Source organism: Gymnogyps californianus, chromosome 1, assembly GCF_018139145.2.
Source record: "Gymnogyps californianus isolate 813 chromosome 1, ASM1813914v2, whole genome shotgun sequence".
Taxonomy (NCBI): Eukaryota; Metazoa; Chordata; class Aves; order Accipitriformes; family Cathartidae; genus Gymnogyps; species Gymnogyps californianus.
In genome coordinates this window covers 99,176,610-99,197,109 of record NC_059471.1, presented here as the reverse complement: position 1 = coordinate 99,197,109, position 20,500 = coordinate 99,176,610, and the positions used below count along the sequence as shown (strand labels likewise).

The 20,500-nt window shown below is 38.8% G+C and overlaps 1 protein-coding gene across 1 annotated transcript in view; it reads right to left on the bottom strand.

Moving 5' to 3' along the window:
• Positions 1–20,500, bottom strand: part of DSCAM (DS cell adhesion molecule) — a 443,556-nt gene that overhangs the window by 142,932 nt on the left and 280,124 nt on the right. Inside the window, exons 11-12 of the mRNA XM_050891759.1 lie at positions 15,087–15,206; positions 11,261–11,434 (exon numbers count right to left, since the gene is read on the bottom strand). Coding sequence (XP_050747716.1) covers positions 11,261–11,434; positions 15,087–15,206 — 294 coding nt within the window. The remainder of the gene's footprint in view (positions 1–11,260; positions 11,435–15,086; positions 15,207–20,500) is intronic.

The window sequence follows — 20,500 nt, the reverse complement described above, 5'->3', positions numbered from 1 at the left end:
AAGTTTCAATCATAAAAGCAGGGAGTTTAAACAATGTCTTTGCCAATACCTGCCCACGCTGGGCTGCTTCCTTGGTCGCCTGAGAACACATCAGCTTGCACGAGGGAATAGGCCAGCGTGCAGACTCACAGCTACCACAGCTAAAACAATTTCACAATAGCAATCACATGGACCTACTTGCACCTGCACAGACGGCTCTGTTCTAACGTTTTGATAAATGCACACAGTGGGCAATTTTCATAAACTTCTAAATTCTTAATGGATACTGTTGTTTACTCGTTTGCAAAGTCAGCAGGAGGGTTTGCACATTTCTAAACAAGACAACAATTTTAATGGAAAATACTGTTTCACAAGTCAAGAACTGTAGTTGGAACTATAGCATTTATTCCCTCCCTGAAGAATCATTTCTCTTTTCTGAATTTGGTCATGTGTTCACCAACATCCATACAGTTACACGACTGTCCTGGTTTCGGCTGGGACAGAGTTAATTCTCTTCTTAGTAGCTGGTACAGTGCTGTGTTTTGGATTTAGTGTGAGAATGATGTTGATAACACTCTGAGGTTTTAGTTGTTGCTAAGTAGCGCTTATCTTAAGCCAAGGACTTTTCAGTTTCCCATGCTCTGCCAGCAAGCAGGTGTGCAAGAAGCTGGGAGGGAGCACAGCCGGGGCAGCTGACCTGAACTAGCCAAAGGGGTATTCCATACCATGGAACGTCATGCCCAGTATATAAACAGGGGGGAGTCGGCTGGGAGGTGTGGATCGTGGCTCGGGAACTAACTGGGCATTGGTCAGTGGGTGGTGAGCAATTGCATTGTGCATCACTGTTTTTTTTTTCTCCCCCCCCCCCTTTCCTTTTTTTGTTATATTCCTTTTCATTACTATTATTATATTTCATTATTACTATTGTTAGTATTATATTTTACTTTAGTTATTAAACTGTTCTTATCTCAACCCACGAGTTTTACTTTTTTTTCCTTTCCTCCTCCTCACCCCACTGGGAGGGGGAGGGGGAAGCGGCTGTGTGGTGCTTGGTTGCTGACTGGGGTTAAGCCACGACAACGAGACTCCTTTCCCCAGGGGCTACCAGGAATTTGCCAGGTGGAAGCTAAGCACTAAATAAACGACGATAGAGAAGGTAAAATTAATGTCATAAAGAAGTCCGCACTGCCCGGACAACACAATTCCTACATGATCAAATATTCTAACTCAGTACGGAAAAGAAAACAAAAAGTGAATGTAAGACTAATTATTCTGTAGCCTGATGGAGACAGTTAAAAAAAAATGGATTGGTTAGATTAATCATAAGTAATTAGGCCAACAGTAAGAGCTCATTCTTTCATTATCTCCTGGTTTGACAGACCAAATCCATTCATTCCTTAACCCTGCAGGATCCTAATAAGATTTATCTAAAAATGGAGCCATGCTTCTTTAGTTATCTATACCGTGAAGACACTCAGAAATCAATTATTGTGGCCAGAAGTGGACACTTCCTTTTTTCCCAAGAAACATAAAAGCGACGGATTAAGGTATGTTCAAGCATCACACCAAACAAATATCTGAATGAACAACGTGGATGGGAGCTCACACACTGATGCAGAGGTTGAATCTTAATGGTAAGGAACACAGTCTAGGGTGAAGGAAACCTGTTTCCCACAAAGCAAATACATCTATATTGCTGAAAGAAAATCTGCATTTGCAAATCCTTTCTTCTGATTATACCTGACATGCACAGCAGGAAGACGTATAGGAAGCAATGCCTTAAATTATCCTGTATACAGCGTCTTCAGCTTGTAGACAGCTCTTCTTCCTACCTTGCACTTTCTGTTCCTTTTGTACGCCTCCTGGATGTAAATTTAATGTTTGTTTTTATGTTGATTATCACAGAATCTATACATAGTATTTATACTGAGTACCATTGTAGGATTTTCACAGAGGGATATGAACAAAGCTACCATGCAATTCTTGAAAAACTATTTTGAAGAGAAAAAGAAAGTACTACAAAAAACGACACTTTCTTTACATTTGAAGGCAAAATTGCTTGCTTTAAAAAAAGCTTAAAATTGCACTGATGGAATCAGTTGTAAAAGATTGTCTTTGACTAATAGCGACATTTGATATTATATTTAAAAAGAAATAAACTCTTATCCAAAACATAAACTATTTGCATATAAACTACCTTTTTTACATTTTTCTTTTACTACAGGAGAATCGTACAGAAAAATCTATGTAACTGATTTGGCATCTGTGTCACTTGATACTCAAATGCAGTTTATATCCTACATATTTTTTAAGATATTGTGAAATATAATTTTTTTTTATTATAATGCATTGTCTCTTCTTTCCTTTTTTATGCAAAATTTAGGTTTTTACATCAAGTTACAAATAGAGATAAACAATCAGCCATAATAAATAAATTAATAAAATGAAAAATTATAAAGAATCATCATGCAGGTCCTATGACAACATTCAATAATAAAAAACAGTGAATAACCTTTTGAAACGTAGGTCTTGTGCTGAAAAAGATTGTGATTAGGTCATTCAAAGTGCAGAAGAACCCCTGATATGTAAGAAGAAATATTGTAATTTAAGACTCTGTCCACTATTTTTGCTGTTTAGATAGCATTCTGCAAATCCTAAACTCATATGAGAATAATAATAGGGAGCTCTGAAATGGATAGATAGAAGAATGAATGTGGGATGGAAAAGGATTTTAAGAAAAGGAGGAAGTGATGGCAGAGACATGACGCTTGCAGAATGGTGACAGGGAGGAAGAGGAAGCAGCACCAATGGGTGCGAAGGGAAAATTATGTGAGACACAAGAATACCATCCTCTTTGAGCCTGAGGCTTTGTCCTGCTGGAACATGGTCACTCTGTAAATGAGATGTACCTTAAAGCTGGCATGACAGACACAGAGAAAAGAGATGAGGGGAAAGGAAAAAGGAAAGGAAAAAGGAAAGGGAAAACCACGGTACTATAACAGCTAGCTTTTCTGAAGTGGAAATAGTCATGTGTACTACACAAAGCCACTAAATTAATTTACATCACACTATTGCTTTACAATGCTCTCTTGATTTAAGTTTATTTAATCTTTGTTAGCGAGATGTAGGCCCAACTCTTGATGACATTGCAAATATAAAAATAAGCAACAATAGATCATGCATGCACTTCCTCCACTAGAAGCCAACATTAAACCCACCAAACACACTGCATACAGCCCCCACCCCACAAATGAAACTAATATATTCACAGCGGCATCTATATTTTAAAATGTTACACAGGAAAATTATTTGGCTTAATAAAACAGAAGCATGAAAATCCAGGGAATTATATACACTATAAGCATTAAATGCCCTGTAAGGTAAATAGTCAAGAAAAAATGAGACTGTGTACCTATATACATGCTGCATTTGAAATCAATTTGACTCTAGATAAACCGGTAAACATCACTACTGAATTATGGGCATGGTTAGTGTTTAGTCATTACTCCTCCACCACATGGATGAAAGGAAAAAAAGAAATAGTGTATCAGAACACTGTCCTAACACTATTTGTATTAAGACATGCTTTTGTGTAGCTGACTTTGAGATTTAGAACCACTTCATAATTTTAAGAAATCATCAGAAAAAAATTTTTTTAAAGAATGTTTTTGTTTAAGAGCGGTGTGTTCTGATGAGAATTTCTGAGATAAAAGTTCAAATTTAATTACTGTGTCTACTCATTTCTCTCCCCATCTTCCAGTTGATATGGTATCATATGATAGAAGTCACCACAGCCTCTAAATGCCATCCCATCCAGTTCCAACCACTTAGTGCTCCACTGCTGTGCTTCTGAATACGATGCTCTGAGTGTGCCCTGCAAAGCTGTTCTACCTGAAGGAGCCGTCTGAGCTGCTGTGGGTCAAGCCAGTGGCTCGTACCTTCGGATAATCTCTGCCCACACTCCCGAACAAGGCTTAGAGGTGGTGCAGAGCCCAGGAGGGGCACGGTGGCAGAGCCAGGAGCAGGGCACTCAACGTCTTTGCAGCCGGAGGTGGAAAGGAAGACAACAATGAACATCAGAGATTTGAGGATGTTCTACCTGTCCTATCAAACTAGGAGCAGGAGTAATGTTTAATAAACCAAACCTGGTAGATGAGTAATGAGTAACTCCAAGATGAGTAATCCTGAAATTCTGGCTGTCAAGTGTCCTATGCTTACTGGTATATATTTTTCTTAAAAGGTTATTAAGATGTACTGTGTTCCAGAAGGGTATTCATTCACATTACACGTGAAGGGAAGCCTGAATCTGAATAGTTATGTTTTAAAGTCTCTCTCAAGAAAACGACCTCCCAAATTATCAATAAGAATAATTTCCAGAATATTTCCTCCCAGATCAGAGCCTTTCAGAATTACCATTTATTATATTCTAGCACAGTAGGGTTTGCAGTATTGTGCCAAATACAATATATTGAAATTTGTGAGCTTACTTTCTCAATTAAGGTTATTATGAACGGATTATCTATCTGGCTTGTATCAATCACTGCAACACCACCTTCTCAACTGGAGGAAGAGAGCAGAGTAGACATTATTTCAAGTCTTGTTTCAGCAGTGTTCAGAAACATAGGAGCTGTAATCCTTGATCTGAAATGATCTCTGTTGCTCAGAGTCTACTGACCACAGCTGGCCAAACCTGGACACACAGTTCATTGTAATCTGAGAGCCATGTAAACACTTCTCTGAATAAACTAGTAATTTAACAGGACACAAGAGGTATTAAGATTGAGAAAGGAGGACACGCTGTTAAAATATCTGTGGTCTGGCTGTGTTGAAGTATTACTAATGTGTTCAGTAAAGGGAGAAAATAAAACAGCAGTTAGAGTACATACCTTGTGAATCCTATCCCTTATTAGGCTTTCTAAGAAAAGTGAAGATGTGAAAGTATTCAAAAGATGAAATAATCACAACTTTGTTAAACTGGTCATTTTTCAGGAAAGCCTCAATATTCTGTATCCACTATGAAAATTTCAATAGAAAGAAAACTTCTGAAAATAAACCTCACCCATGCATCCTTTTGAATATTGCTATTTGGGCAACATAAGGCTGAGAGAGACAAATATTCTGAAAAAAACCCAATAAATATGATACTGTTGATACAAATGGAAAAGATACAGCAGAGTTTATGTGCACTTTCTAGCTAGCTAGCTGGAGAGAAATCTGTTTCCTGCTAGAAATATTGCTCTGCAACCAGCCTTGAAGAAAAGAAAAAGGGTTGCTATTTTCTTTTTCTCCTTGCACCCAATTAGAAAAATATTTTTTTTTAAAAAAGAGAGAAGTCCTTACCTCCCCTCTTTTCCTTAAATGAGCGTATTGCAAAGATTTGCATACAAAAGCACTTGAGTATTTGTACTGCAGTACATCTGGCAATTATCTTACAAGAGAAAGCATTCGTTTTAGCCAATTGCCACAGGCTTGGCATTACTGAGAGGAGTAGAAAGCATTCGATTGTACAGAAGAAAAGGGATATTCCAGCTTTCTACCAGCTACCTTGAACATACTTCATGTTTAATTTCACCCTGTTGCCACAGGCACTGTGTTGTTATGACAGCTGATCTGCCATTGAATAGCTGTAAAGGAAAATCAACAAAGGATCGCTTCAGCGATTTTCAGTGCAATTTATTGGAGCTTGTATCTTGCGGCTGCTGCCGCCTGTCGGGGTAATGACACATGATGGGTGATTAAAGTGCAAGTCCCTAAATCAAAGCTGTGCCAACGGTCTGAAGAGGCAGAAAACAGCATTCAGACCCTGTTCATTTCTCATAGTGGGAGGACCTCATTAGGAAAAAAATGGGCTGTTTTACTAACAAGAGAAAGTACTTGTGTCTAGGGAGAATTTTCATGTTTCCAAGATTTACTGTAGCTTTCTTACAGCATCTTTTAGACTGTGCATTTAATGAAAATAAATAAGTAATTAAAACAGATAGAGAGTGTTACAATCCATCACCACTGACTTGGAATTTAAACTGAGCTGTGCTTTAGTTCATTCACTTCCTCATATTTAACACAGTTTTTGCCTTTGTTTGCCAAGAAATAGGTGGTGAAAGAGAGAGCTGCCTGTCATGAGGGTAAGGGCAAAGGTAGGCAAGGGCAGCTCGCCAGCTCATGAGAAAGGACACTTTGGGATACAAGAGTAGTTTCAGTTCACTGAAATTATTTTTGGTTTTCTTTCCCTTTGCCTTACTCTTTCATTCTAAGGAGATATGCAAGTAATCCAGCTAGAGATTTTTACCAATTTTGGCTGAATTTATCCATTGGACAAAAATGCGCTTTACCTGAGATAACCACAAAATAAGTATGAAGAAGCAAATAAATGAAAAAGCCCTTTGTTTAAAGATGGCAGAATGTCAGGAGAAGAAAACAGTAAGACAGAGTACACAGTCATATCCGGGGACTTTGTTTTGTTTTGCCACAGAAAACACTATTTACAGACCATGGGTCTGTGAAAAAACGGAGCAAAGACAGATTAAGAAATATCAGAATAACTGGGCTCCGATGAATTTGACATAGTATGATTGCTGTTCTTCCTATAAGCATTTTTTGAAGGTGTTAGAGATGATGATTTTTTTCTCTTCCTTTACAACATATCATGGATAATCTATCTTTGCAAATGCAGAACAGGCAATGCCACCCTTACTGACATCTTGTGGGATATACGCATTTTTAATGAGAAATTGGACATAAACAAAAGGCTAGCATCTCTGTATAAATGCTATTCTTTTAATACGCAAGGAAAAGTAGCAATTGAACAGATCTCAACATTCCTATATTCTCAACAAGTAATTATTTTCCTAAAGACTAAAATGAGCATTTAGAGGCATGCCGGTGAGCAGAGCGCAGTGAGTTCTCCATCACAGCTTGCTGGCTTTACTGCAGGTGTTGCAGCAAAGCAAACCCACTTGACTGGCCACATGGGAAGCGTGCCTTTATCCTGCCCAGATAAAGTTTCACGGAGGAAGCCAGGCATAGACTTCTATCCATTTTAAGAAATAAATGCTGCAGTGCTTCATACATACATACATACATACATACATACATACATTCAGCCATACAGCGGAACAACTGTTAGCTAGCAGTGGAGGAAACAGCTTCACTAGATTCAGAATCTCCCTTCATAAGCATCTTTTGGGTTTATTTGTGTTTATAACTACTATTATCTTTCATTTCTTCTGCAATAGTAGCTAGTTATATGATCGGGGCCTCTTTGTTCCATGAGTTGTCTGAAGACAGAGAGAAACAAATCCTGCTTGGGAGAGAAACAAATCTTTCCTGGAAGAGGTCATGGTCAATGTGGATGAGAGGCACTATAAGGGAGGCAGAGGCAGCAGAGGCACAGAGTGGTGAATTACCACAGCCAAGACCCAGGGTAGCTGCAGGAACAGGGCACTAGACTCACTTTTACACTGTGACCAGGCTCCCTTTCCCAAAAAGCCTTTTCTTCTGTTATTCCACCAGCTGTTGTCATAGATAACAACTTTAAAAGTTTTTTTTTTAAATGTTTAAGTTGTGAAACTTAGCATTAAAAGTATTAGCTGGGATTAGAATGTTCCTGCTGGAAGGAGGTGTGGGTCTGACTGATGGCTTTAGGTTTATGTATTAAAGACACATAATGCAAATAGTTAAGAAGCATATTTGAGAGGAAAGTGAATGAAGCAATTCTGTTTTCTCGGCAGACAGGATTTGTTGGAAATGTTTTGGTGATCAGATTAAAACTTTTCAGGCTCCACACTGACATGAAAATAAGTGATAGATTTAAGAAGGGGCAGGGCTAACATGACTGCCTCCAACAGATTATTTACATAGGAACATACATACCTTAATGAAAGCTTGCTTTTCAGGAGGGAATTTTTTCACAATACCGTTCTATCACATTATATATAGCCCCTAAAGTGGAATTAGGAAGTATGACATTTATTCAGATGAAGGCAGGCAGGCAGTCCATTTTAAGCAGACATCTCTTTCCTTGTGACTCCCAGGCACTTTAAATAATTTCAGTTCTTTCCTTCATGTTAAAGACTCATTATCCTTTATAGAAATTCTTTAGAAGTCTTCTCATCCCAAGCACCAGGAGTCATTTCTCAAGACAGCACTAGATTCCTTATTCCAGATCTCTCATAATTTTCTAATATTGTATGTCTTAGTGAATAAGGAATTCGAGAACTACTTATCCTTGGTTCAAAAGAAGAGAAAAAATCACTGATCGTGATTTTTATGTCCATTTCTTGAAAAGAAAGGGAGAAGGATAATAGCTAAGTGAAGATTCTCTGCTTTCATGGCTGCCATTCTAGCCCTGTGATTCCTGATTCAGCATCAACTCTGGCAGCTCTTTCTTTTCACATTTCTGTTAATATTCCTGAAGCCTCTTTCTTTTCCTCTCATCTTTTTTCTTTGCACTCCCTCCTCATACAATCTCCCTTCAACCAAGAAGCTGGACCAGCTTCTCTGACATGAAGGTGTCATGCAACAAACACTGAGGCACTAAATAAATGTGTATCTGGAATTACTACCATTTCCTTCTTAGCATTAAAAGTCTTGTTAAGCAAGCCAAGTTGATTTATAGCTTGAGCTGGCTTTTCGCTAAGAAAAACTCTGTCAATTTTAGAGGTAGAAGTCATGGAAGTATATTAGGTCAACGTTTATTCTGTCCACTTCTGAACTACCAAAACAAAAATTTGTCTACCCTCTTTTGACATCAAAGGTCAATAGCTTTTCTGTTTAGATACAGATGACACTGGAAATTCTGGAAGAGTAAAGCATCCAGTCTCATTTAAGAGATTTGTCACAGGATCTATGAAAGGCAAAAATTTATCCAGCAATATTACTAACAGAGTAGGTGGAAACCTTTATCAAACATGGAGGAGAAGAATCACCTGTGCTTAAGAGGGTTTTTTTTTAAGTTCGCAGTGATGTTATCAATGGTTAGCATCTGCATACATGAGGTATCTGGTACAAGGGAAAGTTAAGTAGTGAAGGGGGTGGTTGGAAAGGGATTGCTGCCATGTCTTGCTTTCTGAGAGGCAGTGTAGTTTCACGATCAGTGACTAAATCTAAGCCACTCTACTTTTTTATCAGGTGATTTGAGCTACTGCTCACGGTTAACCCATATATAGACTGAAGGAAGGTGGGAAGTCAATTTGTCACAAGGAAGCCACAACAAAATGTATTGATGCTAATCTTTGTTTATGTTTTGGAAGGCTGTTTCTTAATTACCATCTTTGTTACCCAGAAACAGCTACCTGGGCCAGGTCTCACCTTCTGCCTCTGAGTAAAGAAGGCATTTAGGGTGACCTTGTGGAGCAGGATCAAATTAAGAACACTGTGAATTTCATGAAGGAAGCCCAAGGTTCTTATCTAGTAATAGGGCTATACCTGAGGACTAGGGTCCAGAAACAGGCTTGTGGGGAGAGGGAAAAGGACCCAGAATAACCACAGAGAAAAAGAAAACAACGAATGACAAGGTACAGTACCAGAGAGAATAAAGGCAGGTCCAGGCCCTCACTTTGGAGTCACTCCACCTGACCAGGTGAAAGTATTACGTGCCATAACCACGCCACCAGAACAGGGGATCCAGCTATACCTAGAGCCCACCATGGCACACTTCCTCAAAGCAGCTTGTCCTTAATGTGTGCTTGATTAAAGCTAAAGCTGTGCCTCTTCTACGCATGCACCAACACGCTAACGGCGTTTGCTCTAACAGCCGTGCTGGGAGCAGTACGTGTGTTAGCGTAGATGTGTGAGGGTGTACAGACGTGCTTGCCTGCTATCTCAGAGCCGGAGGGGTTTTCATTAGATTCAAACAGCAACTGACTCTCCAGGGAAGCTCCTGCTCTTATTTGATAAGAGATGCTCTTTTATCACACATGAAACTGCATGCAGTGATCAGACAGGCAGTGTGCATAGCTGCCAACCAGAGGAAAGCTGTTTTTCTGCAGCATATTACAGCAGTGGATTGCTACTACAGTCGAAGATTGGCCCCAAAATGGCTGGTTATGGAAACCACAGAAGCTGGAACTTCTACTGATCCACAGAAAAAGTATGCAATTAATATACTTGCTTGAGAGGTTGCGATACCATGTTATTTTTCAGAAGATGAAGCCACTATAGTAAATCAGAGTGGAGAGGACATCTGAGGTACTGGGGCTTGCAAATCTAACAAAATTGACACTCTTCCTTTCAAAGAACTTAGTTATTCATTCTCTGACATTACAACAAACAACACCCATAAACATAAACATTAATGGTCTAAAGTATAGCTCTCCAATGGAGAATAGGTTGGATTTTCCTTCCTTTCTGGGGGGGGAAATTACTTTCAAGGGCAAAACTTTTTCAAGCTAATTGACATCTCAGAACTTCAAAGCACTCAGTCAATCTTCAAAAATCCTACAAACATGAAAGTGCATGGCTTGGTGACCTCCTTCAATACTGGTCTAATAGGTCATCCAGGAACATTTGGCATGCTGAAGTGTCAATAGTCTCTTTTTTCTCCTGTGAGAAATTATATTATCTCTGCAGCTTTTCTTTTTCATATTTCCTCTATATTCTCAGCTATATTCATGTTTGAAGGAGTTATAGCTAACATGCACCTAAAAACTGGATTGCTTTTGTCTCTTGTGCCCAGAAAGTAAAGATAGGTTGAGGTTGTGTACACACTCCAGATTCAACAGAATTAGATGCACTGTCTGAAAGTTACCTGCCAGTGGCTAAGTCAAAATGACTACTGTGGCTGTATCTATAATATATTATAGTATGTTATAGCATTTTGTGGTATCTACAGTAATTGTACCTATAGTATCTATCTATGGTATCTTGAGAATTGATTAAGGGACTTTTTAATCCATATTTTCTTCAGCTTCTGAGATTTCTAACAGTTGCTGTGGGTATTTCTCCTTTGTTATCATTTTTTTACCCTTGACCAAAGAATTTTCTTACTTCCCCTTCACTACTCAGCTGTAGCTCATAGACATGATACAAATGTTTGAAATGAGATGTTAATCCTTTTCATCTTTAAGTCCTCTTTTCTCCCTCTACTAAACAATGTTTTTTATTAGCCATACTAACTTCCAGGTGCTACCACATGCAGCTGAATACCAACATTATATTAAAATCAACAAAACCAACCTCTCCCCTCCCTTCCCACCTCCCCTCCTTCCAAACTAAGGATGCAGTAGACAAGCCTTTTTCACTCAATGGTAATATCTGGATCACAGAGAAGTGTTTTAGTTCTTACTTTTAACAGTGAGGTACATGGACTTGCTGACGTCTGCTCCCACATCATTGCTGACCTTGCAGAGGTAGTATCCACTGTCTTCTTCCAGCACATGTTTAATCAGCAAGGAGCCATTTGTGAGAAGCTGGATACGACCGTTCAGTGCAATTGGCTGGAACTGAGGAACCCCGGCACCTAGAGCAGGACCCCCATGGAAATAGGTTAGTTAGGAAGGAAAGCATCTCAGTTTTTTAAAAATAAGGCAGAAACTATAGCTTCCTGTTCTTAGAGGCTCAATTCAATTAAAATATGAATGGCTTCTGACATCATCAGAGCAAATGGAATGGTTCTTTGCCAAAACTGAATTCATTAAATGGAAAGAAGAAAGACTTTTGAAATGTAGTAGTAGCAATAATTTGCCCATGTTAAAAATAAAGGGGCAAAAGGAGCACAAAGCAGGTGTGGAAGAATCAGAAAGGGGGAGAGAGAAAATGAAGATTTTCAGACCGCTTATGGGTAAAAAGGCACATTTGTTGTACATTTAGAGGCTGATAAATTATTGACAATTACAGCTGAACAGTCATACAAGTATGCATCCCTAATGCATACACCAAATGAATTTCTTATGACTAAGAGGGATGTCTGTTGTAGTAAACATGGCATACTCAAGGGACCTCTAGGACCTTGTCTACAAAACTCTGGGTAATGTGGAAAACCACATCAGTGACTGTGTTGCTTGTTTCCTCCTACAGCTGACTGACTGATGACACATAAAATCTCTGTTCTGCCATGTTTGTAGCCAGTATTTATTCGGACTGTTAAAAAAAAAAATACAAAGAAAGAAACAAAAAGCTCAGACCACTAATCAGGCATGAGGTGCCATGTTTGGCGGTAACGTAAAAATGGAAGGTCCATAAAAAGACAGGAAGCCAAAGATTTCTTTAACAACTTTGGTTTTAAGAAAGAACCTACGTTTCCTTGGAAATAAGATACTGGGTGATTTAGGGAATAGGGAACAGGATACTGCCATACTGTCAGCATGCCATATGGTCCAGAGGCCCACCACAAGTTCAGGTTCCTCCAGCATTAGGGAGTCTCTAAGTGTGTATTAAGATATGGCTCTCGTAACAAAGGCACAGTTCTTGTAACTTTGGCAGCAAGAGATGGGATTTTTCAGGGAAACCATAAGGTAGTCTTCTTCAACGGAATTCTCTTATACCACTTTCTGTACACGAAGTTAATATCTGTCAGCATTAATTACTATATGCAGTTGGCTGAGTCAGCGCAGGAGGAAATAAGATGAATAAATATTATGTGGAATGATTTAGTATAAAACAGCAAGCTATAACAACCTATGAATACAACATCTAGAATATTAAAAAAGACTGGACATGCATACTAAAAATCCTTCTAGTCCTAGAAGAGTTTGCTTTGGGGATTTACAGTTACACTGAAGGGCTGGTGGCCGATACTGTGATCTTACAGAATGTTAAAGGGATAATGTTTTCACAAAAATCAGTTGCCATTGTTGATTTTTCAACTATTTTAGTCACATGCATATCCCATTTCCCCCTTTGTTTATTTTTTTTCTTTAATAAGCCGTTTTTCCTGTCATTTAGTTGGAAGGCACATTTATGCTTCACTAACTCTACCTGTCTGCAATTGATTGCCCAAGTAGATAGATGCAAGCACTCACTTCTTGTATTTCTTCACATAAAAAATTCTGGGGACAATTTGGTGTTCACAGAAGGGAAAGGGCTGATACTCCTGAGGATAGCTACAACAGGGCAAAATTTTGCATAACAGTTTGCAAAGGCTTGTTACTCTTCACATGCACTCTTACTCCTATTACAGCCAAAGTCCTTCCTGAACAGTGACAGCAGCTTATCACACACAACTGCATGGATGAATCTGCAAGAGGACTACATGCTCATGAATCACAGAATCACAGACTGGTTGAGGTTGGAAGAGACCTCAGGAGGTCATGTGGTCCAACCCTTTTGCTCAAGCCGGGCCACCTGAAGCTGGTTGCCCAGGACCACGTCCAGATGGCTTTTGAATATCTCCAAGGTTGAGACTCCACAGCCTCTCTGGGCAACTTGTGCCAGTGTTCAGTCACCCTCACAATAAAAAAGTGTTTCCTTATACCCAGATGGAACTCTCCTGTGCTTCAGTGTGTGCCCATTGCCTCTTTAAGTCTGAAGGCCTTAAAACAACAGATTCTTGCTGATTATGGTGTGTCTGTATTGATCACTGTCGTTATTCCTTAGAGACAGCAAGTCCATTTCCACTACTTGTCTATCCCATTGTACAAAAAAATGAACCCCCTTTTTCCATTTTTCACTGACACAAAAAGCCAATGACACTAACTTACCTGCAGGTGTACAGATGCCTTTTCTACTCTGTTGTGGTACCTACAGATGAGCTATGATCTGATTGCTTTACTCCTGCCAGCCTCACCTCAATAATTATTTCAGAATTTGGCACAAACCTTGCTCACAAACCAATTATATAATGTATCTCTTTAAGGGAAGATGTAGCATATATCCTATAGACCTGTACAGCACCTCAGTTAGACTAGGTATTGAAATTGCAGTCATCCATTAGCAAAATACAGGCTTTTGTAAGAATACTGACCTTTTCATCTAGAGTTATTTTGGCCAAAAAATGAAACTGCAGTTTGATGGCTTTGCCTACGTCACATATCTAGTAAAACTTTCTTTGACTTAAAAACTTCAGAGCTGTTAATGGAAAATCTTAAAAACAGTCACTTGATGGTACAGTGTCACTAAAATCAAACCACTATCCCTTTCTCCTTTATTAATATGGGCTGCTTATCTCTTCACAGTTAATTAAAATTCAGCTAGCTTGGCTTGGCCTCCTCCTTCAGCACTCAAACACAACAAAACAGAATTACTTCTTTGTGACCTATATTCATAATTAAAAACCCATATACCATTGAGATTAATGGAACTTGGAGCTCTGCACCCTTCTTGCTACAAACCAGAATTTATCAATAAAAGCAAAAATAGTCTTTAGCACGAACATTTCTCTTCCCTCACTTTTTTTCTTCAAATATAATTTGGACTTAGGTCCTAAGGAAACCAAAAATGACACGGAGCATTACATAAGGATTTATTCTCAACAGCACCTAGTTTTGCTTTTTAAAGAGTTAACTCATTTAGATTGGATACAGAGCTTGGAGAGTTTGTTTCCTTGCCAAAACCTACCAGAAGACAACTGGCCAGAAGATGCAATCTAGCAGGCAGCACATTTTAATTAAAAAGTAGTCAATTTCCTGTGGTTACTGAGGGTCAAGTGGGGCCAGTTTTAATGCTCTGTTACATGAGAAGAAAATGTTAAAGCATTATGTAAAGCGCATACTGAATTACTGCTTATGCTAATGCTACCTGACCTTTCTTCTTTGCTGAAAAGATATGATTGGCCATGTTATCGTGAATTTTGAAGGGGGAAAAAAATCAGCCAAATGCTGCCGGTGAGCCTTGTTCTGAGGTTGTTTCAATTAAGGCAGTATCTCTTTTCTCTCAGCCGTCCATTTCACCACTCGCCTGCTGAGGCCGTAGCTAACACAGGCACACATCCACAGCTCCAGGATGTCTCTAAGGCAGACCAAAAGTCCATCTAGCTCAGCCTCGTGTCTATGACAATGGCCAGCACCACATGCTTGGGGAAATGATATAAGAACAGTATAAACGTGACTGATACTTCCCTTATTGCACCCTGCCAGCCTCTGACAATATGAAGATTAAACCAGTCACTTACAGGTGAGTAAGCTGTTACTAAACCAGAATTAGTCTGTCCCCAGTGACCACCGGAGGAATCCTACCTTTTGAGTACTTCCAGACAATGGTAGGAACAGGATAACCCTCTGCAGAGCAGTTGAGAATTACAGCTTTTCCATAGATCCCATCCTGGTCGCTGGGCTGAACCACAAACCTAGGGGGCACTGCAGGAAGAAGCAAAAGGAGCCATGAGAATTTGTGCAACTTATCGGGTAGCTCAAAATGGCAGACTAGTCAAATAAGGAGGCATAACATTTCATAGCAGAAAGCAAAAATTAAAACCAGCTTTTTGATGATCCAGTGACATAGTAAAGTTTGGTTTACACGATTATTTACTTTCTGTGCACAATCTCAACATATTTCTTGCCAGGCAGAACAAAAGCACTGGTCTTTATAGGATACAAAGATAAATTAATAAAAATCTCTCCATAGGAGAGGTTATAAAATGGACTAACAAATAAATCATACTGTCGCGGTCAGAAAAGAAATGTTTTCTAACAAAGGCAGAGGTTTGACAGATGTCTAAGAACAACTGAAGTTTTCTGTGTTTGTTTTTTATAACAGTGAACTAGTAAGCTTTAGAAAAAGATTAAATTTTGTACTGTAAATAATCTTAAAAAATAACGCTTTTAATAGCAATCAAATCGCTTCATATTAAAATGAGGGTGTTTGAACTGTAACTTCTGATAGGACTTTTCTTTCCAAACAGCATTGAAAGGATCAACACAATTGGCTTGCATTAAGTTGAAGAGGAGAAGACTTACTGGAATAGATGTATGTGCATCAATGTATACGTATTATGAGACTTATTCTAAGGCAGCATAAAACCACTGCAGTGAGTCTTCCAAACATAGGCAAGTACGTATCTATTTATACATAAATAAAATAAATGCTGCTTATCTCAAGGAAAAGCTCTACATGTTCCAAATACAGATACACAGCGAAGAAAACAACTTGTGACAATGCTAGACCTACAGTTTACCATGAAGGCCCGATACTAAATGTTAAAGTCTCAATAAAACCTGCAGATTTGACAAGAGTTTGAAAGAAAAGCTGAAAACTGTGAAGACTGTTGGAAGACCCACAAAAGTTGTTGAATATTAAAGATGCTTAGTGGTTGTACTAAAGTCAGTTAAGGTCACAGATTGTCATCGACCTCCTGTTCTTTGGTTCAGAAGATGAAGAAGTAAATACCTGAGAAAAAAAGTAAATTCTTTGTGTCCTTATCCCACATGTTATTCTTTTTGTAATTTCTTACAGGGCTACAGAGAAAATGTAGTAAGGTGACTGAGCCTGTGACAGATTTTTTTCCTCTCAAATCAAGTACAGCAGCATACTCAGATCTAATGCAGTAAAGCAGAAATCCTAATAGTTCCTTGCTTTCCTCACCCCACCGCAGCGTATGCACACAGGGGCACATGCAACCTCACGGATTCACAGCTCTGCAGGTCCAGCCAGTGCTGACTTCTTCTGAAAGTTGGGGGGACAGAACAAAGGGCCCAACCATCCCTCCTTGCTCTGATGCAAACCCCCAGCAGACCCCACCACCTGCCTCTCCAGAAGTGCCAGAAATTAAGAAAGGAAGTATGGGAGGAGGCTGTAGCATGAGGAAATGTAAGGCAGCACAGAAGGGGATCATCAGTACAGTGACTATTTGCCCTGGGACCTGAAACAGCTCTTAATGGCCATGAATATAGCATTAACTATACATCAGAAAAACTGTGCAGCAGAAGCACAGCAGAAGCACCAATGCTATAACATATGACTTTAAAGTTTTTTCAGTATAAACACTCTCATAGTCTATGCAAATAGCACCTCCCATTATACCAGAGAGTCCCAAGTTTTCCTTAAGGAGAAACTTGAGCTGCTAGTGTTGATATGGACAGGACTGCTAAAAGATGGAGGTATCTAGACATACTCTCTCCAGGCTCAGAGAACCTTCCTCACAACAGCTTGAGCCTTCCTCCCTGTGACTCCAGAATCCAGACTCCCCTCCAACTTTCTCTTTCCATCTTCATAGATACAACTGGTTTTTAAAAGAGGAGAACAATCTTCTGGAGAGCAAACAATCCCTTTAACTGGACCTTTTGCTCATCGAATCCTACAGCTACAATGAAAAGCTGTTTATTGCCTAACTATGTACAAAGAAGCTCCACTGCTGTTTGGAACATGGCTAGAAGAAACGGAAGGGACTAACAGCGATAGAGGCAAGAGACACCTTTGTACTAGGAGATATATTTACTGCAGTCAAACATTTCAGCTTTCCAAATGGCTGCCACACTGACAAACATATATCATATGTTACATTAATTCATGATAGATAAGCATCAAACACGAAATCCCAGCAACAGCAGCTCTGGGCAATCACCCACCCTGTTCTAATCTACTCAGAGAAGACATTTGCCTCAGTAGCTCTTTTCTCACTGTTCTGTGTTCATTTTATCACCAAACTCAAAAGGAGTCCCAAGTACTTATTTTCCAAAGCTAGTGAAAAGTACAATTAGTTGCACAAATAGATTTTATTTTATACGACTCAGCACGGTGTCATCAGCTTGTTTCACCTCGGTAACTGTAAGTAAATTTGTATTCACAACTTCTGAAAAATCAATTACAAGCTGCTTATCCATAAAGAAGGTAGACAAAAAAAAAACCCAAACAAACCACAAAAACTCCTCAGCTGTATCAGTCTTACAGGTGAATGATTACAAATGATGCAATGGAGTGAGTGATAATTACTGGCCTCCTCTGCCACTAAAAAGTGTGAAGAGTATAACGTCTTTTAAAACCTCTTACAATACAAAACTTTTGTAACAACTTTTTTTTATTTCCCTTCTCTTTGAAAAACATTTTCTTTATATTCTTCATTTGCTATGGATGACACTGGCAAGAAGTGCTAATTTTTCAGGGAAATAATTTATTATATTAAATGGGTAGGCATATGCAGAAAGTTCTGGAAAAGTTAAGCAAGATTGCCTAGTATGGAATAAAGGCAATCAGCCTTTAAAATACTATTTGCATTAAAGTTATCTGTCAAAATAAAATTTTTGTCTAATCCTTTTGGGCATACATAGAGAAAAATGGATGGATGCCAAGTGTAAATGTTGTTTGAGCATTTCTATGGAAACGCATCCTTCCACATCTTTAATGAACTCATGTAGATATTCTTGATGTGTTGTGTCTTTAATGCTGACAAGCTCTGAATAGGGCTTTTTATCATATTGATTTCACTGTATTTTGGGTATATATAAAACATAAGGTTTTGCTCAGATATTCTTGGTATTCTCATCTTTAATAATTACTTTCAATACATAATGATATCAGAATGGTAACTGTGGAAATTAAATTTTCCCATATAAGCCAGGTTTAGGCTTAGCAATCGTATGGTTTCCTTGTCCCGCTCCATAAACTGTCTTGGTTTCAGCTGGGATAGAGTTAATTTTCTTCCTGGTAGCTGGTACAGTGTTATGTTTTGGATTTAGTATGAGAATAATGTTGATAACACACTGATGTTTTTAGTTGTTGCTAAGCAGTGTTTATGCTAAGTCAAGGATTTTCCAGGTTCTCATGCCCAGCCAGCAAGAAGGCTGGAGGGGCACCAGAAGTTGGGAGGGGACACAGCCAGGACAGCTGACCCAAACTGGCCAAAGGGATATTCCATACCATAGAAAGTCATGCCCAGTATATAAATTGGGGAGAGTTGGCCGGGAGGGGCAGATCGCTGCTCAGGAACTAACTGGGCATCAGTCAGTGAATGGTGAGCAATTGCATTGTGCATCACTTGTTTTGTATATTCTAGTTCTTTTAGTATTATTATTGTATCATTATTATTATTGTTATTATTATTTTCCTTCCTTTTTGTCCTATTAAACTGTCTTTATCTAAACCCACGGGGTTTTTTTTTAGATTCTCTCCCCCTTCCCACTGGGTGGGGGGAGTGAGCGAGTGGCTGCGTGGTGCTTAGTAGCCAGCTGGGGTTAAACCACAACATAAATAAAGCATGTTTCAACCTTACTTGGCAAAAATTCTGCCCACATCCAGTAATAGAAACAATTTCTATATTCAGTTAAGCTTTGGCCTTCCTTTAGGACTACTTATAAAAATGCCAACTGCTGCTCTGATTTTGAAGACATGAACCCTTGACACTTAGTCTTAAGATTGCCAATAGAAATCAGAAAAGATGCTACAGCAAAACAAAATTACTTATTCAATGACCTTTCAATTGTTTCTGTATGGCTGTCTAGGTGAAACCACAGGATTTTTCTTCTTATAGAAATGATTAAAAAGTAAACAGAGGAGACCTTTACATTTTTCTTCCTCATTTATAGTTTTCCTCTCAATTTTATTTCAAATTAATAACTTGTTCAGTGCTATGGGCTACCATATTTTGGAAGACAATGCAGTTAACTACTCGATCTAGATTTTGATACTTAGTTTCAGATTATAAAGCTATATTCACTTTTTCATTACCTTTCAGGAATTCATTAGCCCTTAAAGAAAATTTGCTTAGTAAGAATTTAATGAAGTTGATTTGTCTGATATGCTTAAGTAGAGTTAATGGAGAAAAGAAAACAATTAGTTCTCCTCCTCTCTCTTTAGTCGTAAAGGTGTGGGCCTCCTCTCCCCCTTTAGAAGTGAAACACTCTGAAATAGCTCACAAATGTGACCGAACAGTTCTACTTTTATTATCACCCTTGTTTCAGCAGCACAGTCCCTTGAGCCCGTGAAGGAGGGCATTTAAAATTGCTTTAACAGTGAGTTTCTGTTAGGCTCTCTCATTTAATGCAGCCCACGGATCTGTGACGAGGAATGAGCTGTTGAATTGTTTAGTGTAAGAGCAATAAGTTGACAGATGCAAACTATTTAATGGCTGAACTCAAAGGACCTAAAAAAGGTGTTTTCAGTCAATATTATGACTAGCAGTCTCAGGCTCTCACAAAGGGAAAACAAAGGATGAGAGCAATCAGAAGAGGATGTTGAAGATAACATGAATGTCATAGTACCACTTTAAGGGAAGGAAAATGCATTTATTATCTCCTTGTATGAAATAATCCTGGTAAGATGACAAAATATGAGTTGGTACCCTAAGAAGATACTGCTTACCAGTGTCATCGCTGCTTGCAATGATGGACTTTACAAGCTACTACCTAAAATCAATTTATGAGGGCATGCTAACATTTCCTGATTTAATTTTGCTTTATGTAAATCCCAGAATCCTTTCTGACTGTGCTTTATGCCAGGGACCAGATGACAAACTCGCACGCTCATTCCCGGACTTCAAATCTATGCAACTGCTTCTGGCTCCCAAGTACAGCGATTAGTACATCACATTGGAGAGCAATTCTGAAGGCTCCTAACACGAGCGCCTCTAGTGGGCTACAGGAGTGAGTTAAGAAATAATCTATGACATTGGCCCAGAATACAATGTTTCATTTTTACATGGAATATTTGTACTTTACAT